Source organism: Terrapene carolina, unplaced genomic scaffold (assembly GCF_002925995.2).
Source record: "Terrapene carolina triunguis isolate 2854851 unplaced genomic scaffold, T_m_triunguis-2.0 Scaffold69, whole genome shotgun sequence".
Taxonomy (NCBI): Eukaryota; Metazoa; Chordata; order Testudines; family Emydidae; genus Terrapene; species Terrapene triunguis.
In genome coordinates this window covers 25,709,631-25,732,833 of record NW_020664420.1, presented here as the reverse complement: position 1 = coordinate 25,732,833, position 23,203 = coordinate 25,709,631, and the positions used below count along the sequence as shown (strand labels likewise).

At 41.1% G+C, this 23,203-nt stretch overlaps 2 protein-coding genes across 2 annotated transcripts in view; both read right to left on the bottom strand.

The window, feature by feature from the left end:
- Positions 1-23,203, bottom strand: part of ITGA1 (integrin subunit alpha 1) — a 110,470-nt gene that overhangs the window by 78,061 nt on the left and 9,206 nt on the right. The window lies entirely within an intron of this gene.
- Positions 18,060-22,692, bottom strand: PELO (pelota mRNA surveillance and ribosome rescue factor). Its single transcript, XM_024210124.2, has 2 exons — positions 21,866-22,692; positions 18,060-19,434 (listed from the first exon to the last, which is right to left on the bottom strand). Exons 1-2 carry the CDS (start codon positions 22,589-22,591, stop codon positions 19,003-19,005), a joined length of 1,158 nt encoding a protein of 385 aa, XP_024065892.1. The 5' UTR covers positions 22,592-22,692; the 3' UTR covers positions 18,060-19,002.

The window sequence follows — 23,203 nt, the reverse complement described above, 5'->3', positions numbered from 1 at the left end:
GGCCTGCGGCCGGGCTTGCCACCCTCCTCTCGGCGTGCCGCCCTCCCCTGCCGTGCTTCCCGCCGGGGGGCCGGGGGTGGCGGGGGGCTTTTTTGCCTGGGGCAGCAAAAAAGCCAGAGCCGGCCCTGCCTATCTCTAGACTTCACTCACAGAAATGCTAATAACTAGCTGGTGGCTCAAGAACACGGAAGTGGATTCCTCCATTGTGTAAGATAAGTGTGAGAAGCTTCACACTTTAACTTTTGCCTGAGTTGTGATAATGTCACCACTGAATTCTACAATCTTGGTCTATTATTTATCAGACCAGTATTCTTCTTAGTGAAAAATAGGACTAGTCGCAAACATTCCACATGGAAGAAAATATCCATCTGTAGTACGATGATCTTCTGTGAACTTAGGCGACAGAGTGCTTTAGCCTCACAGCAGAAGTCTGAGACAGCTATGCTGGGAGTTCACGTTGTATTTAATTCTAGTTGGCAAAATATCAGTGTCTGTATGTCAGATAAAGCTTTATAAAAAGTTTTCAACGTTTTAAACCTTTCAGTACAGTTTAAATCAGGCTTTTTATTTCTCTGGACTACAAAAGAACCTTTGTATAATATTGCCTCCAACTAGTATTCCTTAATCTTTAACCTTTGAGGAGCAAAACACTGACTTTCTGGATAGACTCCAGTCCACTGAAAAACGACTTTTCATTATTAAAAGTAGACAATTGTCCAATAAAATAAGGCAGAGAAATATATATCTTGCAAGTTGCTCCAAATTCAGTAGTCATGACTTATTCAACCTCAATAAAATGCTTTGTACAAACCAGAAAATAAAAGCTTCCTTTACTGGCTTGCACAAAGTGATTTGTATTGGAACATAGTTTTATAATGTGGTATCAAGCCTGGAAATGTATTGAATCAAAGCTTTGTAATCTGTTCATGAATGAATAAGACTGTATAATAGGAAAAACTTTTCTAAATACAACAGAGTTTTAGAAAATGTCACCTACTAAATTGTACAACCATCTGAATAAGCCCATTGAATTCAGAAATCTGGAAACTGGCATTTGTATGTATGCAGCTCTTAACAATTTGCACATTTCACCTTATGCAAGAGGTTCCCAGAGTGCTTTACAAATGTGAGGTTGTTAAGCATTATTATACTCTTTTAAATAGATGTAAACTGAGGCACAGAGAGGCTGAGTGATATGCTGAAGACCACACAGCAAATTCTAGAAAACTCTTCAACTCATCTATTCAATGATCTCCCATCCATCTCCTCATATATCCCTCCCCCAATGAGTACCATTGACTGGACTCTACTCTCTAGAAACTTAGTTCCCACTCCAGTTTGGACTCTCAGGTCCACTTCCTTCTGCACATCTCACTTTCTCCCTTAGTTCCTGGCATATCATTTTCTACCTTATCCCTAAACCAGACACCAACTTCTGTCCCCTGACCTTTTAGTTGGACAAAGGATGGCATATCTTTATTTTATACAGGCCTAGGAAGCAATACATTAGAACAGTGGTCCCCAACCTTTTTCGTCTGGCGGGTGCCAGACCATGAGCCATGGAGGACCGTGGCAGCGGACAAGCATCCGCCGAAATGCCGCCGACAAGCGGAAACGTCAGTGAGCATCGCCACTGAAATGCCGCCGAGAAGCGTCATCCAGAGGCGGTGCCGCCTCTGGATGACGCTGCTTCTCGGCGGCATTTCAGCGGATGCTCGTCCACAGGCCAGTACGCGGGTGCACTTAGACGCCCCGGCGGGTGCCATGGTGCCCGCGGGCACTGTGTTGGGGACCCCTGCATTAGAATATCTTTAAAAATTATTTAGGCTATAATTTGTTATGAAGAAATATTGAAACCTTTAAAAAAACCAAGTAGTGTGATGATACAGAAAATTATTTCATGCAAAAGGTTAAGTTTAAGTGAACACTATATGCTTTGCATTTTGCAGCATTTTCTAATCTAGCACTTTCTGTCAGCTATGTTGTCTCTAGAAATAAACACTTACACTACACTTTTACCAAGCCCTGGACATGTATTACTTCTTCCATGGCATTTTTTCACCAAATGCCCCTTCTTGTAAACTGGCTTCTTATCCCAAATTAAAAACACATGCCTTTACACATCTGTACACAATATCATAATATTAATATTACCCTAAATACAAAGACATATGTCTGATTAGAGCCTGAGAATTTCTTTGAAGTACTACAAGTAGCATTTGAGTATCCAGTCTTACTTTTTTCTACCATGCTTCAATGTTCCTATGTATTATTAATCACATCAAGTGATTTCATTTTAAATATAATATTCTTTTAAGAACAGATTTCTAAAATATGAACTTGAACAGGAGGAAGCAAAGAAATATTTTTAGCTCTTACATTAACATTGCAGTTTTTTGCTATCACACTGAGCTCCCAGAAATACTGTAGTTCATTTTCTAACTGTTATCCATCCACTCACATCAGTCCTCCCTATAGAAAAGTTTTTCAACATTGTTCCTCTGCTTCATGCTGAAGAGTTCAGCTGGTATCTTGCTATACCTGGCAGACGTAAGTTAGTGAGACAAAATCATTCATTACCTTCTTAAATTTACCACCAGGGTTAAATCTGCTACAGCGGTTCTCAAACTTTAGCAATCTGAGGCCCCCCATTTTAATTTAATTTTTTTTCGCAGACTCCCAATCCCCCTGCTCAGACCCAGGCCCCGCCCACATTCTACCCCTTCCCCCAAGGGCCCACCTCTTCCCACCCTCGCTCCACCCCTGCCCCTCCTCTTCCCTGCCTCTTTCCACCCCCCTCCCCCGAGCACGCCCCATCTTCGCTCCTCCCCCTCCATCCCAGTGCCTCCTGCATGCTGCTGAACAGGAGGCGCTGGGAGGGAGGGGGAGGAGCTGAGAGAGGGAGGGGGAGGAGTTGATCAGTGGGGCCTGCAGACTCCCTGGAGTACCCTTGTGGACCCCCAGGGGTTACCCCAGTTTGAGAAATGCTGTGCTATAATATCCTTGATTAGTATCACTCTGCTGCTTTCTGTTGTCAATAATCAACCAGTGAAAAAGATATGTCTTAGTATCGGAGAAGTTCTACAATATTGAAGTCAAAGCTCGTAACACAAATATGTGCAATCTTTTAGGAATACATCAGTAGGTCTACTCCTGTGCATAAATGTTTGCAGAAGTGGGGCCTTAAACAATGTATGTGGTGCCTATTCTTCACCCAGAGAAGGATTTGTTTTTGTAATTAAATCATAAGCATATAAGTGACTGTTAATCTCTCTCCTCACCTTCCTCCTTGATGCATGGCTTTATACCCAACACACAGAAAAAAATCCCAATTTTACTTGTAAGTACAGGATCAAGCCCTAGAAGAAACCTAAATCTTAACCCGACTGAAGCTATGACTTATCAAGGTGGTCACTCTTTCAGGTGAAACAGAGCAGTTTTCCATCCATCAGTGTTCAGACGCATTGAAAAGCTCATAATGCCTGTATCTGTGTATTTTAGGTTTCTTGTTGAAAATGTTATTTTTCTTTGTCAGCTGTTAGGCTTAGCATTTTATCTTCTAAAAATGCAATAAAAATACTCTGACAATAATGCAGGAAAAATTGCTAGACACAGCAGTCAACTTAATGTAGTGATGAGGCTGGATGCATTGGGACTGTGCTGTGAGCTATAAAAAATTTCCATCCCATTTTAATTGACCAGGAATATGAAGCTATGGCACTAACTGCTCTACATCAGTCAATGCTATTTCACTCTACAATTACTCATTGTGACAAAGTAGCACCCTGGAACCCCCATATTCACCATTGTCATATAATTATGATATGTTTTGTACAAAGTATGCCCTGTGAGGTATCATTTTAAAAGTCTTGATTTGTTGAACATTAATATTCTGAAGGATTGTACGTATTGTCATTGTATGTGAAGTTATGAAGTACTGCTATATGTGCTATTAAAATATGTTGCGAGGTGGGGAGACACCTACAACCAGACTTTCTGTAAGGACAAAGGAGCACTGTCCAGATTGGCATTGATGGCCCATCAAAAAAGAATCCACTATCCCAGAGGCTCCTTAGAGAAAGCACATATGCAATGGAGACTGTTTGACCAATGGAGACTGCCTGACCCGTCACAGCAAGAATCTTTCTAGCTGCTGGAAGAAGGTAACTCAGTTAAGTGTGTCCCTGCCTATGGATGGCTGTGTAAGTGGTGTGTCTGTCAGAGACTTGTAGCTTGACACTAGCATCACAGTGTGAGGGATAGCCCAGGGTTTGGAGGGCTCAGTGGTCCCATGGTCCAAGTTGCACCCCGGTGGCCCCGTTATACTCATCTAGTGATCTCTAGAGTGGAAAAAGAAAATATAACTCCTCTCTTCCTGCATTCTATGAAATATAAGCATCGGAGTCCAGTTGTCAAAACTGAGGGCTACCTAAAAAATATTGTTCGCATCTCACTAGAAATGCCCAAGAACTGTTTTTGCCCTCTTGGCTTGTTCATAGCCAGTCCAGGCTACACCATTATTTATCTTCCCAAACAGCTTCCCTGTGGATTTCTCCCTCTCTGAGAAAATCTCCACAAAGCTTGGCTGGCTAGAGGCAGATAGAGTAGAAGTAATTTGAGGAATGGAACTTCAGCATAAACCTTTTCTGAAAATAGCTACTTTTCTCACTTCTTTGATCCTCAATAGCCACAAACCCTTGTGTCTGCCATGCCATATGCTGAACATATAGACATTCAGGCCTCATTCTGACTCAGTACAGGCTGAAGGAAAAGACGAAATCCTCCAAAAGGAATAGCAACCATCCTTATGTGATCCTCCCAAGCCCAGCTAGCCTAGGGAGCAAAGGACTGAATTAGTCTCAACTCCAAGTCAGTTGCACATCCTATTGCAACTAGCTTTTAGAACTGACCTTGGAACAGAATGTTTAAGGACAGACTTGTAATTTGCTGTGGTACAGCAAAAATGTATGCAGCCATGCAGGCATCCTGAAAGCCCCAGTAGTCTTATGTAGGATATGCATTGTTCATCTTAAGGCTCTACATGGATGAAATATTAATACCTCAGTGATATGAAAAACTGTTATCAATATAAGGCTCAATATTGTGCCATGGAATCAGTAAGAACAGGGATCGGGACTTCAGGCATCTAACTTTCGTTACGACGTGACATTAATTTCTCTTATGGCAGATATGTTGTATAATTATGTAATAGAAAACCCAATTGTAATGCAAACAGGGAAGTGGGCAAAGAAAAAGTTTCAGAGTCTGATGGGAACGTATACTCCACTCTTGGAATTTCTTAGCACAAAAGCCCTATTCATGTTTTTTTGCAGGAAAAATAAATGGGGAACTCTAATAATACATTAAGTTTTTCATTTGGAAGATAGTACAATGTTCAGTAACTGTTTATATTCCTGATCCAATGTCCATTAAAGTCAAAGAGAACCTTTGTGTTGACTTTAATGGCCATTGCAGTGGACCCCATGTAAAAATATTAAAATGACCTTCAATTTTTTTCTTATTCATAATATTTAGTTCATCAGGACTTGAGAAATCTCTATACTTTTAGCAAAATAAATAAATAAATAAATAATGCCAACTAACTCTCAAATGTGCTAAAATGGAAGTTGAGAATAGGTTTTGGAGGCTAAATTTGGGCTTGATAATAAGAAGGCCCAGTAAAATATGAGTGAAGTGAGATAATTTAGAGGCAAATTAGAGATAGGTTAGGACATAACACCAGGTCACATTGTAAAATGTTATAAATATGTTTTGGTGTTAACAAATGTTTTTAGGGAAATCATGCCTCATCAACCTATTAGAATTCTTTGAGGGGGTCAATAAAAGATCTGGATAACGGTGATCCACTGGATATAGGGTACTTGGACTTTCAGAAAGCCTTTGAAAAGTTTCCTCACCAAAGGCTCTTGAGCAAAGTAAGCAACCATAGGATAAGAAGGAAGGTCCTCTCATGGATCAGTAACTGGTTAAAAGATAGGAAACAAAGTGTAGGGATAAATGGTCAGTTTTCATAGTGGAAAGAGTAAATAGAAGGTTCCCCAAAGAATCTGTACTGGAACGTGTGCTGTTCAACATATTCATAAAAGATCTGGAAAAAGGGGTAAACAGTGAGGTGGCAAAGTTTGCAGGCAAAACAAAATTACTCAAAATAGTTAAATCCAAAGCAGATTGCAAAGAGTTACAAAGGGATCTCACAAAACGGGGTGACTGCAACAAAATAACAGATGATATTCAGTATTGATATATGCAAAAAAATGCACATTGGAAAACATAATCCCAACCATACATACAAAATGATGGGGTCTAAATTTGCTGTTATCATTCAAGAAAGAGATCTGGGAGTCATCGTAGATAGTTCTCTGAAAACACCTGCTCAATGTGCAGTGGCAGTCAAAAAAGCTAACAGAATGTTAGGATCCATTAGGAAACGGTTAGATAAGACAGAAAATATCATAATGCCAGAATTGGAAAAAGTACAGAGAAGGGCAACAAAAATGATTAGGCGTATGGAACAGCTTTGATATGAGGAGAGATTAAAAGACTGGGACTGTTCAGCTTAGAAAAGAGACGACTAAGGGGAGACGTGATCGAGGTCTATAAAATCATGAATGGTGTGGGGAAAGTGAATAAGGAAGTGTTATTTACCCCTTCACATAACACTAGAACCAAGGGTGGCCCAATTAAATTAACAGGCAGCAGGTTTAAAATAAACCAATGGATATGGGCAGTGGGTGAACCCCTAGCTTGGGGAGGCTAGCCCCCCAACCCCACCCCTTCCACCTGAGTCCGTGCCCACCAGAGCCCAGCCCCGACTGTGGCCTCTGTCCACAGCACGGCCGCAGCCTCCCTGGGCCACACTGCCGGGCCTGACCCCCGCCTGGCCAGGCCCCCCCGAAGACGCCCCCCCTGGTGGAACTGCCAGCCCCAGCGCTGGGCAGGCAGTGAGGCCAGAGCGCCCTCAGCCACGAACAGGCGGCACGGCCGGACAACCCCCCAGCCCCAGCGCTGGGCAGGCAGCGCGGCCCCAGCACTGGGAGGACAGGCAGCGTTACGTGGCCCCAGGGGTACACCGCAGCTCCCATCCTGCCTGCCCAAGCCTCTGGCACAAAGGGAACAGCAGGCAGGATGGGGTCTGGGGTGGAGCATGGGCAGAGACATGTCAAAGCCTTCCCGTGCCTACGATACCCGCCGCTCATGCCAGTGGAAGTACTTCACACAATGAACTATTAGCCTGTGTAACTCATTGCCAGGGGATCTTGTGAAGCCCAAATGTATAACTGCATTCAAAAAATAATTAGATAAGTTCATGGAGAATAGGTCCATCAATGGCTATTAGCCAAGATGGTCAGGGATGCAACCCTATGCTCTGGGTGTCCCTAAGCCTTGGACTGCCAGATGCTGGAACTGGACGACAAGGGATGGATCACTGGATAATTGTCCTGTTCTGTTTTTTTCCCTCTGAAGCATCTGGTATTGGCCACTGTCAGAAGACAGGATATTGGACTAGATGGACTATTGGTTTGATCCTACATGTTATGTTCTTAGACACAATGTGAATGTCTTGGAAGTGTCTTGCTATATTAGTAGTTATTGGAAAGATACTTACATAGACGTTAATTAGATGATGTTAAATGTTAAATAGCCAATGAGACAGAAGAAAATATGTAATTATGGTAGTGGAAATCGATATAGATTAACATGAAAGCATCACTGTAAGTGTTGCTATCTTCCATTACGTTTAATGTGCTAATTCTTCACAGAAATCAACTTGCTAAGTAATATTGTTTGAGATGTCATTTAAAAAAAATTCTTAACATATAACTAGCAGTCACAGCTGCAAGAAGCATATGGATTTTTAGTGATTACTATAAGCAGTACAGGAAAAGAAAGCAATATTCAATTAGTTCCACTGTTGGAATTTTGCCAGGGAGGAGCCCCAGCTCTTTAAGAAAGAGAGCCTGTACTTCTTGTAAATGGAGGTCAAATGGAAGCATCTCCTCATCCCCAATTATCTAGATGCTAAATTCCAACATAGAATAGTCTGTTCTGCTCTGTCAAAACACTGCACATCTTTAGAAGATACATGTTTAAATGTGTCATCTTTTGGTAGTAATTAGGTTGATGTGTTGAGTTTGTCATAGACAGAAATAGAAGTGCATTAGTGACAGATGTTTTCATATATCAAGTTCTGTATGAAGAATGGTTTACACTATGTTTCTGAATTATATTATTTCATTCATTGAGATATATCTGTTTTGAGATATATATTTTTAAATTGATGGACAACTGTCAATTCAATTGAGGCACGCCACAACTTGCTACTACCCTCTCTCACATTTTGTATAAGCACATTCACTTCTATTGTGGTCTGCGACAGATAAAACAAAGACTGTTACAAACTCACTGTACTGCATATTAGTACCTGTTAGTTAGTTATCTTCATTTTACTTATAAGAGGAATATTATCCATGTTATATATAGGTGTCAGATGAAAGATAACCTCCTGTGAATGGATTCACTAATTGGTCTAGGATTTAAGTCCTCCATGGAGCATCACAAATCCACATGAAGCCCCTGAGAACTTAATTTATCAGTTGGATCTCTTAGTTAGCTGAAGTAAGGGCAAAAATATTATGATGCTGGTGGTTATATCTGAAAATTCTCTTTTGTGTGCTTTATTTGGAGTGCATTATACTCAAGAGACATGTACCTGCTATTGCCATTGCAGACTGCAGTTCATCAGTTGAACTAGTTCAAAAAAATCTTAGGTGAAAAAAATCATTAACACTTTAGGAAGGTGTTTAGACTAAAAATCACATTAATTTTAGAATTAAAATGATGAGGTTTTTAGATTTTTATGTAAAAATTGATCATTTCTCCAAAGAGCTAAAATAATTTCAAGAGATTTTCAACTTGAAGCAGTGAATGTGCATCTTCAGTTGTATGTATAATATATGGCTTCCATAACATCTATGCCCACAGACTGCATGGAGGTGGAGGATCTGGCCAGCAGCAGGAGCTTTAAGCACCTTTTGTGTTGTAGCAGTGGAGTTTGATGCTCAGTAGTCATTTAAGGACGTTTCATCTGCGAGCTAGCTGACAGTCCTGAAAATTTAATTTAATTTAATTTAATTTAAGATCTGGCTTTTTTACTGTGAATGTTGCTCCACTGTCTAATAAAAAAACAAAGGGTAGATTGGCACCAGCCATGCAGAGGATTTATTTAAGCTGATTTTTTTTTTTTCAAGTTTAAAACCTTAATTTTGACATTTGAATCCTGAGGAAGGGAGAAATCTAGTTTTTCACATTTAGTCCTAAAAAACAGAGCTTTTATACATGGATAATTGCTGCTGATACTTTACGTTTCCCACCCATGGTACATTTAGGACTCCAGCGAGTATAAGAAAGTTAGTATCCTAGCAGAACAAGAATTTAGTGAAGATGCTGCTGCTCTTCCCCGTGAACATCTAGATCAGCCTTGTAAAGATAACTTGAAAATTTACTAGTTAGGAAAAAAACTTGCATTTTATTCACTATTTTAGACACTGCTTGTCCTGGGTGAGCAGAATGTTGCCAGGCTCATGTAGATTACTCCATTTTTGGCAATGCTCGTCAATGGTCTCATCTTCAGAAGCCAATAGGAGCTGCAAGTGCTCAACACCTCTTTAAAAAAGCTATAATTGTCTGAAAGAATTGAGTGCTACCAACATGTACAGGGAAATGAACTCTTGTAAATAAACACTTTCACTTTATAGTTTTATCATATTCTCTTACATCAATAGGCTCTCAACTTTATAGCTCCAGCAGTACAAAGGGGCTGGAAACGGGCCAGTTATCCTTTTCTTCCAGCCTCAGCTTACAGGGTGTGCCAGAAGCTTATTGTATTTCAACTAGTCTTAGCTAGCTGACAGCTCCTTGGAGGATGTTAACAGCTGCCATTGTTTAGGGCAGACCCCAGGCTGTTCTAAACTATGTTGCGGTGAATGGAGAAGAAACACAAAAATCAGGAAGTTGTGTTTGCTCCTTTGAGACTTTACCCTTGCTGTACTGCACAGAGACTGGGTGTAGCGGAGAAGTTGGATCTTAGTTTTGTCAAGTTTAGGAATTTATAGTTAAAAAATCTATTTATCCTGGTGTATTTAAGGTATTTTCTTACATATTGCAACATTTCCAATTTAATTTAACATTCTAGAACTCCTACTTGGTGGGGGGAAGGGAAGGACTGCACAAGCTATGAGCTTCCACATCCAGCACTTACAATCCCTGGGAAAGGAGATTAAAAGTAGAGCAACCAAGTTCAAGTTCCCTCACAAATGTTTGTAAACCACTTAAAAATCTTCTGGTGAAAAGTCCTGTATAAGGGCCAATTATTACATAATGATCATTGAGTTACTTTAAACAAGATGGCTTGACCTGTAATAGTGGTTGGCTAATTAATAAGAACTATTAGTAAGAACGGAAATAATTGTTTACTGTACTGATTATCATGACCAGTGGAACTGGATTCAGAGGGCCCACGTTCCATAGAGCAGAAACTGTTTATTGTAATTCAAATCAATCCATTTCAATCCATACATTCCTGGTATAAGCATCATTCTTTAGAAATCACAGTGGCTACACATAATTTAATTTTAACAAGGCAATTCTATAGTGCCCAGGGTATTAAATTGTTAGGCCAAACTAGATACACTAAATACTGACCCTGGTCTACACTAGGAATTTACATTTACCTCTCTCAGGGGTGTGAAAAATCCACACCCTGGAGAGACATAGCTATAGCAGACTAACACCCTGGTGAAGAGAGTGGTAGGTCGACGGAATTCTGTGGGGGGCTTCAGCTGGCCTCTGGAAAGGTACTAGAGATGGAAATATTGTTAATTCCCACAACAGATGCAGAATAAGTAGCAGAAGTGTAAGCATCTTCACCGAACTCTGCAAGTGTGCCTCATTCCTAGTCTGGAAGGACCAGCTATAGGAGTGAAAAATGGTCCCTGTCCATTCAATGCCCTTGTTGGGGGTCCTAATGTGATGTAAACAAATGCCCACTAAGAACTAAATTGAGACAACCAATTTATTTCATATAAGGCTACTCAACCTCCAAAATAGTCATGGCTAGGGCCCTACCAAATTCACAGCCATGAAAAACGTGTCACAGACCATGAAATCTGGTCTTTTGTGTGCTTTTACCCTATACTATACAGATTTCATGGGGGAGACCACAGTTTCTTAATTTGGGGATCCTGACCCAAAAGGGAGATGCAGGAGGGTCACAGTATTGCCACCCTTACTTCAGAGCTGGGCAGCCAGAGAGTGGCAGCTGTTGGCTGGGCACCCAGCTCTGAAGGCAGCGCTCCACCAGCAGTAGTGCAGAAGTAAGGATGGCAATACCATATCATGCCACTATTACTTCTGCGCTGCTACCTTCAGAGCTGGGCGGCTGGAGAGTAGCGGCTGCTGACTGAGAGCCCAGCTCTGCAGTCAGCAGTGCAGAAGTAAGGGTGGCAATACCATACCAGGCCATCCTTACGTCTTTGCTACTGCTGGCCGTGGCTCTGCCTTTGGGCTCCTGGCCAGTAGCCACTGCTCTCCAGCTGCCCAGCTCTGAAGGCAGCGCCTCTGCCGGCAGCAGCGCAGAAGTAAGGGTAGCTGTCTGTGCTGCAGTGTTGAAGGTTCATGTTTCAAACCCTGATGATCATGCATTATGGGGAGGTTGTTACAGTTATACATAAATGGTTTTTACTTTTGCATACAAAAGGAAATTACATATAAAAATCTGTGTTAAAAGATCTTCTCCTCCCCCACAATAACCTTGTGACACCTCCCACCCAACTCCTTTTTGGATCAGGACCCCCTACAATTACACCACCATGAAATTTCAGATTTAAATAGATGAAATCATGAAATTTACAATTTTATGGTATGCTATTACCTGAAATTGACCAAAATGGACCGTTAATTTGGTAGGGCCCCAGTCATGGCTCTCAGTCACTATGCTCCTGAGCTGAATTTTCGCTTATGTTCTAGAAGTGAAAGGCTCCATATGTTCTAAATTATATATTCTAACTGTTAAAGGTTATCTATCTAGGTTGCAAAGTCAGACACTCAAAAGTTAGGAAATGCCAGATTTACAGTTGTCTGTGCAACTTTAATTCATCCCCCTCTGCATCCAACCTGTGCATTGAATGAAATAGGTATTCTGTGAAAAAAAAATAGTATGTGATAATGCAGTTAGAGACTATCAAAATACATATGCAGAAGGGAGATGGATGCTTCAGAATGCTTGAAAAAATAATATTCTTTTAACACAGATTTTTGTATGTAATTTCCTAGTTTTTTTGGTATGCAAAACTAAAAACCATTTATGTATAACTGTAACAACCTCCCCATAATGAATAATCATCAGAGTTTGAAACATGAACCTTCAACACTACAGCACAGACATCTACCACTTAAACTACAGGACTAACCACATTAGCTGGCAGCAGGCTGTTATCCAAGATAGAGGACGGGAACTATGTGCTATGTCCAGAACGTAGCTGGCTCTCTCTCTCTCCCGCACACACCGTAGGAGGTGGGACCTTCTGTCCCACGTGGAACTATCTCACAAGAGATAATGGGCTGCTGGGTCCATATAATATGGGAGCCGAGCTTGGATTTCTCTATCTTGGAAGTTTGAGGAACTCCTGCTCCATGTGGTACCCCTTCCTACGCCCCTCTTCTCCTGCCAAAAGCTGCTGTGGCGGCTCACAGGTGTTCAGCAGTATTGCCTACTAATATGATAGTGTTAGCCTGGTCAAGAGCATTCTGTGATTTTGGCAGGCTGCCAATTTTTTCCCCAAGGCACACAAGAAAGAAAAAGGAAATAGTGTTTAACACCTTACAAATCAGGTCTTTTCTACACACAAATGTTGAACATTTGGGGCCTGCAGAAATACATTAAAAAAAACAAAAAAACAAAAAAAACATAACCTTCCTCCTAAGCATTCTTTTGGCTGGCAAATAGAAGTGCCAGCTTTCTGAAGGTTAATGTTTCACTGAAAGACTTAATTAAATTTGTCTTTCATGTGAAGACATTACATATTCTTGCAGCAATATATATTTTATTTGCTTTGAAGTTCTTCCAGTAAAAAGTCAGTTGAACATTTTTCCAGCACAAAAACTTTTAAGCATTTCTATACTGTATGATTAATTTATTTGAGCTTGATGGCAGCAGCTACATTTTGTGCAGAATTCAGACTTTCCAAAGTGAATGGCAAAAAATCAGGGGCCAATATTTGTTCAGAACTAAATTTGACAGTTGGGATCAGCCAGAAGCTGGCAGTGCTAGGGAGATCAACTCAGGCGCTAATGTTGCTCGAAGCAATATTCGCTCCCCTCCCCCACCTTCTACAGTCCTCAGCTGCGATGGGGAAGGGCAATAGTTTTTGAACAATAGCACAATGAGGAAAGAATTTAACATTTTTTTCTTAACACTATGTTTTACATTAGGACACTACAAAACAACTTGACTTCGTGATAGTGAAAGAGCTTGCACTACTGGTTAGCTTTGTGTTAAGAGATTTTCATTCCTTTTATAGTTCATGCAATACAAGTGGTCATTATCTTAAAATCAGAGCCATTGCACACCAAATAAGTCAAAAACAAAAAATTTGGCAGCATTAAACATTATTCATTGAGCAATTCTTTATGCAAGTGTCAGACTAGAAGCTCTCCAGCCTGTGTTTATTCCTTCCATTGCTGGGAAAACAAAAGTCTCAATCTGGAGCTTGAATTTAGAATGTAATATAGTACTTGGAAGACCTAAACTGTTTGGCATTTTTTTTACTTCAGTCCTCACTGAATAAAGATTTCCTTAATCAGGATTTCCATGTTAACAGTTCTATAGGTTTTAATAAAGTTACTTTTCTACACAAAATTTGAATGTGACAATCTTCTCCAACAAGCTGGGGAAGTAATCAGAGAATTACAGGTGCTGTGGAACCAATTATACTGAAGTCATTCCTGCTCAGAAAAACCTCACTATTATCTAAATTGCACACCTCAAAATATTCATTTTATTACACAATAAAATGTTTCACTATCTTTAGAGATCTTTATATAAAAATGATCTTCCAAATTCATGGTTGTTTGAATCTACCTCAAAAGTATGAAAACTGTATCTTTCTAAATCTTTCCCTTATGTTTTTGATACGTAACTCAGATTTCTCAGTAAGCACTCCCATAAATTGTTGGCCCTCTTCAAGAATTTCATTGTTTTGAAAATTACTTTCAGAGCTCTTGTGTATAAGAAACAGACCATGCTTTGGAGATGACAGAAGGGGATAAGATGAACAGTAGCCTAAACTTTTTTGCTATTTGACACTTGATATATTTTTCCTTCTAAAAATGAGGTAACTAGTGCCATTTTCTGTTTAAGAAAGCATAGTTTAGAAATATGAAAACTTTAGTTATGTAAACAGTGGTCTAGCTGAGCTAATTCAAAAGTGAATATTAAAAGCCTACATGCATAGGTTCACTTTTTATAAGTAGGTTACATTTTCATTATGTATAGTTCAAAGTAAACAGAACAAAATGTCAAATATATGCTAAGTAACAAATTATGAAGAAAAAAATCATTTGTCCATCTATATTTTCAACAGTTAAAAATAGAAGTGGAGTTGGTACTATTCTGTTTGCTCCAAACCTAGTACTTAAGGTTTTTTTTGGAGGGTGTCAGACCCAAGAATACAACAATAGAATATAACCCTTAATATCATTACATGGTTTCTATTTAACCAATGTTGCTGTAAGAAAAGGAACTGAAAAAAAAAAGTTTTACATTTCAGGGCTCACTATCATGAATCCCTGAGTCCACTACCACTGCGTCCAGATTCAGTGTCTACCTTTTAAATGGACGTTTCAAATTAGAGGGTTCAGACTGAGGCTCAAGAGTTGCAAGTGAATCTTTAATATGTGTTGCAAAGAGCTGCAGGAGACATTAAAACATGGTGTGATTTAATTATTAACCATTCTAAATTATTAACCAATCAGGATGCTTTTACTGTTATTAACCAATTGTAGTTGATAAAATAATACTTACTCATTTTGCTGTAAGTGTGTGTGTGTGTATTACATATATATAGATATAGATATATAAATTATAAAATAAATTCACACTACTGTGGCTCTTTTAGGTAATGTTGATTGCTAATTTGGCTCCTGAACCACTGAGGTCTGAGTAATACTGCTCTATAAATGTGTTTTAAGTTTAGTAAAATAACCTTTATATGTCTATAATTAATAGCATTTTATTTGAGTGGCCTGAATGAGAAAAAAAAAACTGCTCAAAGCTAAATAAAAAGATAAATGATTGCCTGTGTTAATCATGTTCTTCTCTAAGAAAGCTGTTACAAAGCAAATAAAATAAGATATATAGTTAAGTGGATTTATTTTTAGTTGCTGATCATATTATATTTTCATAGTAAATTTCATACTTAAAATCCCAGAACACTTGCATGTTGAGATCAGCAGTGGTTCTTCCCAAGTGAATTACACCTCTACCTCAATATAACGCTGTCTTCGGGAGCCAAAAAATCTTACCGCGTTATAGGTGAAACCGCGTTATATTGAACTTGCTTTGATCCACCGGAGTGCGTAGCCCTGCCCCCCCAGAGTACTGCTTTACCGCGTTATATCCGAATTCGTGTTATATTGAGGTAGTGGTGTATTCAGTCCAGGAACAGGGGTTGCTGGATCAAAATAAACAGGACTACTGACACGCTTAATGTTAAGCATAGGCCAGGTCACAACATGCCAATCCTACAAGCAGGTATGCTAGAGCTGACTCTTTCTATGTTAAGTTCTATATACTTCAGAAGTGTCACAGCTGATCTGGGGAGAGGGGTGATCAATAAGGTAACCACGGTATAAACCATATTATATAGAGTTAATATAAGTCTATACTTCTCATCCTTCTTTCAGAAAGGCAATACTGAGGTCCTCTTTGTGATTGCTGAAAACTCAAAGGCATAAGTTTAAGGGTGGGGCCCTCCATGTTCTGGCCCAATCCTAGCGCAGGGATCTCTACTTCCATTGCAGTTTTGGCTAGAAAAGGTACTCATTTCCTGTCCTAAGTTGTAGTGTAATACTGCTGTGTTGTTTAACACTTGCTGACTTCTATTGGTGGATGAAGTATCCCTGTATATGGTTTATATAAGTTTAAGGCCTTAACTTTGCAAGTACATGTGCCAATATGGAAAGAACTCTTCGTCAAATACCTCTAACTACAAAGGTATCAGCATCAATGGAACTCTGCCAAGAGTAGGGGGTCTGCATTCCTGTATCTATTTGGAGGATGATTCCATACACTTTTTCCTGAAACCTGATGCATTTTTCTACATGTTACTTATGTATTGTTTATGGGGTTGATTCCACTGCAAAAGTGTTTATGAACAAATTTACAGGTGTCTTATTTTCTGGAAGTATATATTTCTTCCAGTAAACTAGTGGCATTCACTGCAGAACTCCAATTCTAAACTTAAACAGAAATATTGCAGAGAAACAAAATCACTATAAATAAAGTGTTACTGAACTGCAAAAATAAGTTCTCATACTTCTAAGAATTATACCTTTCCAAAAAACTGATATATTGGTTAGCTGTATTTATTTGAAGAGCTGTATTTGACAATACAGTACATGTTGTCACACTTAGAGGCATATAGTGTAGAAGTATGGAATTGCAGTATTTTGACTTTGTACCTTTCATGTATTACAAAAGGCTAAAAAATATAGTACCACTTAATTTTTTTTAAATGAACTCATTTTTTCACCCATGACACAAACAACCAGCAAGCCCTTCCATCCCACAGTCTGGGATAGCATAATTCAACAAATTATACCAATGTAAAGATATTTTAAGCTATCCATGCCAAATACAAGTTCAGTGGTGCAGTCTGGTCTTAATTATAAATAGCGTTATCCTGAAAATTATTGCAATATTTAATAATGACCACTGATGTTTGCTTACCAACATACAGGCCTAATACAACTATCTCAAGGGAGAAAATACTTATGCAGTATTTAGACACAGTGAAACCATTTAGTGCTATAAAACTAACTTGTCAGATTTAAGACTATTTATTGCAACTTGGTTCTGCCAATGTGCTGAGTATCTGTCAAATCACATTGACTTTAATGTAAGCTGAGGGCACTCCAACCCTTGCTAGTGGCTCAGGATCTCTTGCCAGATAAACTACAGCCTTTCAACAAGAATGTCCCTTTTTTTTTTTAGTGAAACGGTGCTAATTGTTACAGAAAATTTCAGTGATTACTTATAATTCCTCAAATAGATAAACGTTCAATAGGAGTTGAGGGCGTTCAAGACCTTGCATGATTGGGCTCTAAGGCCAAGATCCCTATAATCAGATTTCCAAAGTGGACCACTGCAACTCACTGCAAAGTTAATTCAAGTTATAACTCAAGGGCTGCCCCTAACTTGAGTTTTAACAGTTAGTATTTAAAGAACAAAAACAAAAAACCTAAATTTGGGGCCATGCCTTGCCTGACAACATCCTTATAAAAACTGAGTATTATTTATATGTAAAAATTACACTATTACTCTTGACACACACACACACACACCCCGCATCCCAAACACCACCTTAATTGTGTTTCAGATTCTGAAGATTCCCCTCCCGGCTCAACTTTTTTTCCAAACTATAAACTCCAGGAAATATTGGATTACCATTTGATCACCTCAATTCTGAACACCTTTAATAAATATGGATAAATAGATTAAATACAATTGGGAAATAACTAAGTTAACTTTTTCTAACCATCATTATCTTCAAAAAGGCCCAAGTCCTGCCTCTAATTAGATCTTCTACTTCCAAGAGGTATTGTATTGTACATACCTGTTTTTAAAAACATCTACTTGAGAATACCAGATTATGAGATTGTAATGCAAGCCATTTATCTATTGCCAAAAGGATTCCTGGGGAAGCTATGGACTTAATTCTGCAAACCTTACTCATGCAAGTAAGGGTTTGCAGCATCAGGCCCAAATTATCCGAACGCTGATTCATTAGAAAACAGTTAATTAAAGCTGGAACATCTTATTTATAGCATATAAATCAGCATATAGTACAACTTTCTGGAGCTCACATGACAGGGATCTGAGGTAGTGCATTTAAAGAAATGTTAAAAGCATGGCACATACAGCTTCACACCTTGGCCTGCAGGTGCCATCATGTCTAAAGGGATACTGTCAATTCAGGGTTTTTTTTTTTAAAAGTTTCCATTTCTGATAGAACAGTATTAAATATTGCCAAATTCAGCCAAATGGCTGGACTCGTGACGAAGACAGATCCACATCTGGTATTCTTCCCATCCCTACTGCAATCTACTCCGTTTTACATCAGTAAGGTATGGCCCCTGGGTTCCTGACCAAGTTGTCAACATAGCCCTTCAGATGGACAAACATTGGATAGCTGATTGAAAAGTATCAGTATTCTTTATAATGTGATACCTAACACTTTGCTTCCCATACTTTGGGGTACTGTTTGCAAGCACATAACTCAAAGCAGAAAAATGTGGCATTTTAGAGTTTTTTTCCCCTTAATTTATTATCCTTTTTTGTACATTCACCAAAAGGCAAAGAAACTCATGTGCTTTAAAATACCTAATCAGCAGCTTTCAGGAACCAAATCAGAGAATTTTATATTAGTTTGTTGTGCTCTTGGAGATCCAGAGTGTAGTTTGTACAAACAATGGTCAACCCCAACCTATAGTATACCCATCATCATCATCACCACAGCAAGTGGAAATATATATGGCTATCCAGTAGAGAGTGTTGAACAAAACCAGACACCTTAAAAATATTGTTCTCAAAAAGTTAAATTGCATGCCATGGAACATCTGCTTGCAGTATTTGGAAAGGAAGTGCCGTGACTGTCATTTTAGTCTTATTATGCTATGAGGGAAGGGTGGAGTGAGCCATCGTCATCAATCCTCTTCAGAACTGGATTCCTCCTCTTGGTCAGAGAGCTCAGCAACAGGGAAACGCAGGATAGCTGCTACCCCTGTCAGCTGGCCAAGCTGCTCCCCAGACACATGGAGGCTGGAGAATATGCGCACTGTGCCCATGTTCTCCCGCACACTATCTACCAGCCGCACATATCGGCTGCGAGAAGCCACATCCTGGTGCCTGAAGAGCTCATCACTGATCAACAGGGTATCAATGGCCATGGCCTCATTGGCTTTTTCCACATGTTTGAGGCCATAAAAAGCCCGATCAGGCTCATGTTGCAGCATCTTGTAGAAGTCATCCAAGGCTTTGACCTCACCAGCTGCTTTCGTGTCAGAGAGACGGCTGGCCACAGCTGGGTCACAAAGAGCTTCCTTCAGCGCATATTTATGTCCGGAGGAGGAGTGGACCTACAATGATAAATGTTATAGATAGAAGAAAAAATGGATCATTTAGTCCATGCTGATTACTTAGTCTTATATGTTTCACTTGTGAACTGAAATTTTCCATCGTCAGTCTTTTTCTCAAGGTGAATTTTTTTCAGAAATATTGAACAAAATCCCTTCAGCTACATTTGAATTTAGCAAGGATAGAAAAAAATGTTTCTATCATTCAAGATTTGTTTTAAACATGCTGGGATCTTGAGCACTGGCCTAGAGCAAAATACATCTGAAACTAGATATCAGAGTAATCCTCAATAGGAACTAGTGCTTTTGCTACATTTGAAAAAAAAGAAAGAAAAAAGAAAAGAAAGATCGGTTGTTTTTCTCTCTAAAGTTACATCTCTGAAACGATATACCAACTGTTCAGAAAAGGAAAACCTGCTAAGTCTACAGATATATGCTTCAGATGAGGCATGCATTGCACATGCTGCAGATGTAGGAAGTGTGCACTTTTCAGTAGTGATCGGACCCTGCTCCTCATGCTGGTCATCACTGCAAATCTGATAATACCTGATACATATCCATGTTAAAACACTGAGTTAAAACAAATGCCAGTTTCATACTTCTGAATCTATTTTTAATGCACTGGGACCTCCAAGCTCCACTTGGAAGCTTGATTTGGATTAAAGACCTGCTTAATCTAGGAAGCCAGAAGTAGTAAACTCAGGAAGCCAATAAGATCTGGATTTTCTTATTTTTTTCATTCGCCTTTAAAACATACCGAAGAAGTCAGATGAAAAATAATTTGTAAATGAAACCTTAAGGTCATGCAGACGACAAAAGCCAAGAGAAACAAATATTAAGGTTTTCAACAGCAATGTTAACTCAGTCCTGCCAGTTACAGGTATGTTTTCGTTCGCTTTTTTTACAGCGGCATTAAATCTGTCATTAAACACTCATGATTAGGGCCCTACCAAATTCACAGCCATGAAAAATGCATCACAGGCCTGGTCTACACTACGACTTTAATTCGGATTTAGCTGCGTTAATCCGAATTAACCCTTCACCCGTCCACACTACAGAGCCAGTTAATTCGAATTAAAGGGCACTTAAAATCGATTTCTGTACTCCACCTCGACGAGCGGAGTAGAGCCTAAATCGATTTTGTTAATTCGAATTAGGGTTAGTGTGGCCGCACACCACCGAATTACTGTGTTTAAATTAATGGGGTAGTGTGGCCGCACACCACCGAATTAATGTGGTTAAAAACCGAATTAAGGTGCTTAGTGTGGCCGCGCACAATCGAATTTATACAACCTGTTTCCCAAATTCGAATTATCTAAATTCGGATTAATCCTGTAGTGTAGACATAACAGACTGTGAAATCTGGACTCCCACTGTGAATTCTGGTATTTTGTGTGCTTTTACCTTACACTATATAGATTTTACGTGGGAGACCAGCGTTTCTCAAACTGGGGATCCTGGCGGAGTAGCAGGGGGGTCGCAAGGTTATTTGGGGGGGGGGGGGGCTACCCTTACTTCTGCACTACCTTCAGAGTTGGGTGGCTGGAGAGCGACAGCTGGTGGCTGGGCACCCAGCTCTGAAAGCAGTGCAGAAATAAGGATGGCATACCAAAACCATACCATGCCACCATTACTTCTGTGCTGCTGCCTTCAGAGCTGGGCAGCCAGAGAGTGGCAGCTGCTGACTGAGGTCCCAGCTCTGCAGGCAGCAGTGCAGAAGTAAGGATGGCAATACCATACCATGCAATCCTTACTTCTGCTCTGCTGCTGGCGGCAGCTCTGCCTTCAGAGCTGAGCTCCCTGCCAGCAGCTGCTGCTCCCCAGGTGCCTAGCTCTGAAGGCAGTGCCACCACCACCAGCAGCACAGAAGTAAGAGTAGCAGTACCGCAACCCCCCCTACAATAACCTTATGACACCCCCCCTCCCCAACTCCTTTTTGGGTCAGGACCCCTACAATTACAACGCTGTGAAATTTCAGATTTAAATAGCTGAAATAATAAAATTTATGATTTTTAAAATCCTATGACCGTGAAATTGACCAAAACGGACCGTGAATTTGGTAGGGTCTAACACAACACGACTGAGCTGACATTCCTGCTGGAAATGTAATTTCCCAACTGTTGTTGTTTCTGCCATCGTAATGAGCCACTATCAAGTTTTTGTTGTTTTTTTGGGGGGGAGGGCAGGAAGGGGGAGGTTGCATTTAATTATCTACTTCTTTATCTAGTCTAGATTTAAATATCCCAAACGAAAGGACACCTACATTCCTTACTAGCCCATCATTTAAGATCACACCAAAAATACGTTTCTCTTGATGTTCAGCCTAAGTTTTCTTTGTGTTAATGTCACTTTACTTATACCACCTTTTTGTCACACTGTATAACTCTTCACTCTTTTTGGATTTCCTGATTTAAGGGTTACTTATCTACTTTACCTGAAGGAATTTGGACCGGTTCTCAAGCAGCAGCTTGTTGTCAGTCTTGACTGCTTGCTGGAACATGTAGTCACAGAACTGTTCTCTTACGAATCCCGGACTGGCCACCAGAACACATTTCACAATCTCAAAGTTGATATGACGCTGGATTGCCTGCACCACCTGCTCATAGAATCTCTCCAGCGCTCGGTCATGTTGACTGCAATTACCCTTTCGTTTTCTGGGAATGTTCACTTCAATCTTGGCCCGGGTCAGCGTCATGCTGGGGGTAACGAGACAGATATGAGCCAGACCCTCCTGCATGACCACTGCTGCCACGTCAGCGCTCCAGCTTGGGTCGCAGGCCTGCTCAATGCGCTCCAGCACCACACTATCCCACTGCTTCTTGGCTAGCGTGAACTGGCGATTGGGCTCCAGCTCAATGGTGTGGTAGGCTCCCATCTTGACGTACTCATTCTCCTGGATGTTGGTCCCCTTGACCCGCAGCTGGCAGGCCTGCGAGTCGAAATCGATGGTCTCCACACAGAGGGTGAGGGTGGTGCGGATGCGGTTGCTGCCCACGCTGCCCGTGGCGGACTCGGTCTGCACCTTGCGGATGGTGGATGCCCGCAGGCTGTCACCCACCTGCAGCAGATTGTAGGTGTGCCATATGTCCTCGGGATCCTCGGGGATCAGGGTCACCTGCCCCGCGTTATCCTTCTCGATGTCCTTCCTCACCAGCTTCATCCTGCCGCTGCCCGGCCTGCCCCCCTCTGATCTCACCAGGAAACTGGAGGGCACGGCGCCCCGCACTCAGGGCAGGCGCAGGCTCCTCAGCCCACGCCCGGGCCCTCTCAGCGGGAAGGGGACGGGGAAGAAGCCTCTCGGAGGAGACACGTGGGACGGGGCCGGCCGGCTCCAGGCCCTGGCACGCCGGACCCCTCACGCTAACGGGCTGACAGCCCCGCTGAGCCTCGCCGATCCGAGCGGCGCTTGACGACACTCCACAGTCGGTCAGTCAGCGGCGGCGGCGACACCGGGACGCGCCTGCGCACTGGCTGGGGACAGGACGAGGCACAGTCGGGAGCAGCCCGGCGACAGCATCGTCTCCTCGCGTACGCGCCAGCTGGGCAGCTCCTTCACACAGCGCATGCGTACATTGCCGACCCGGAGCGGAGACGTTGAGACTACTTCCGGCGCACTTACGTAAGCTTGCTCAGGGAGCCCGCGGCGAATCCTACTCACGCATGCGCATAGAAAAGCCGGCGCCCCCGCCGCTGCTTTTAGTGCATGCGCAGAATGTGCCCGGGTCGGGAGGAGCGAGCTGGGGGCCAGGGCTGTGGTGGACGTTCGGGGCTG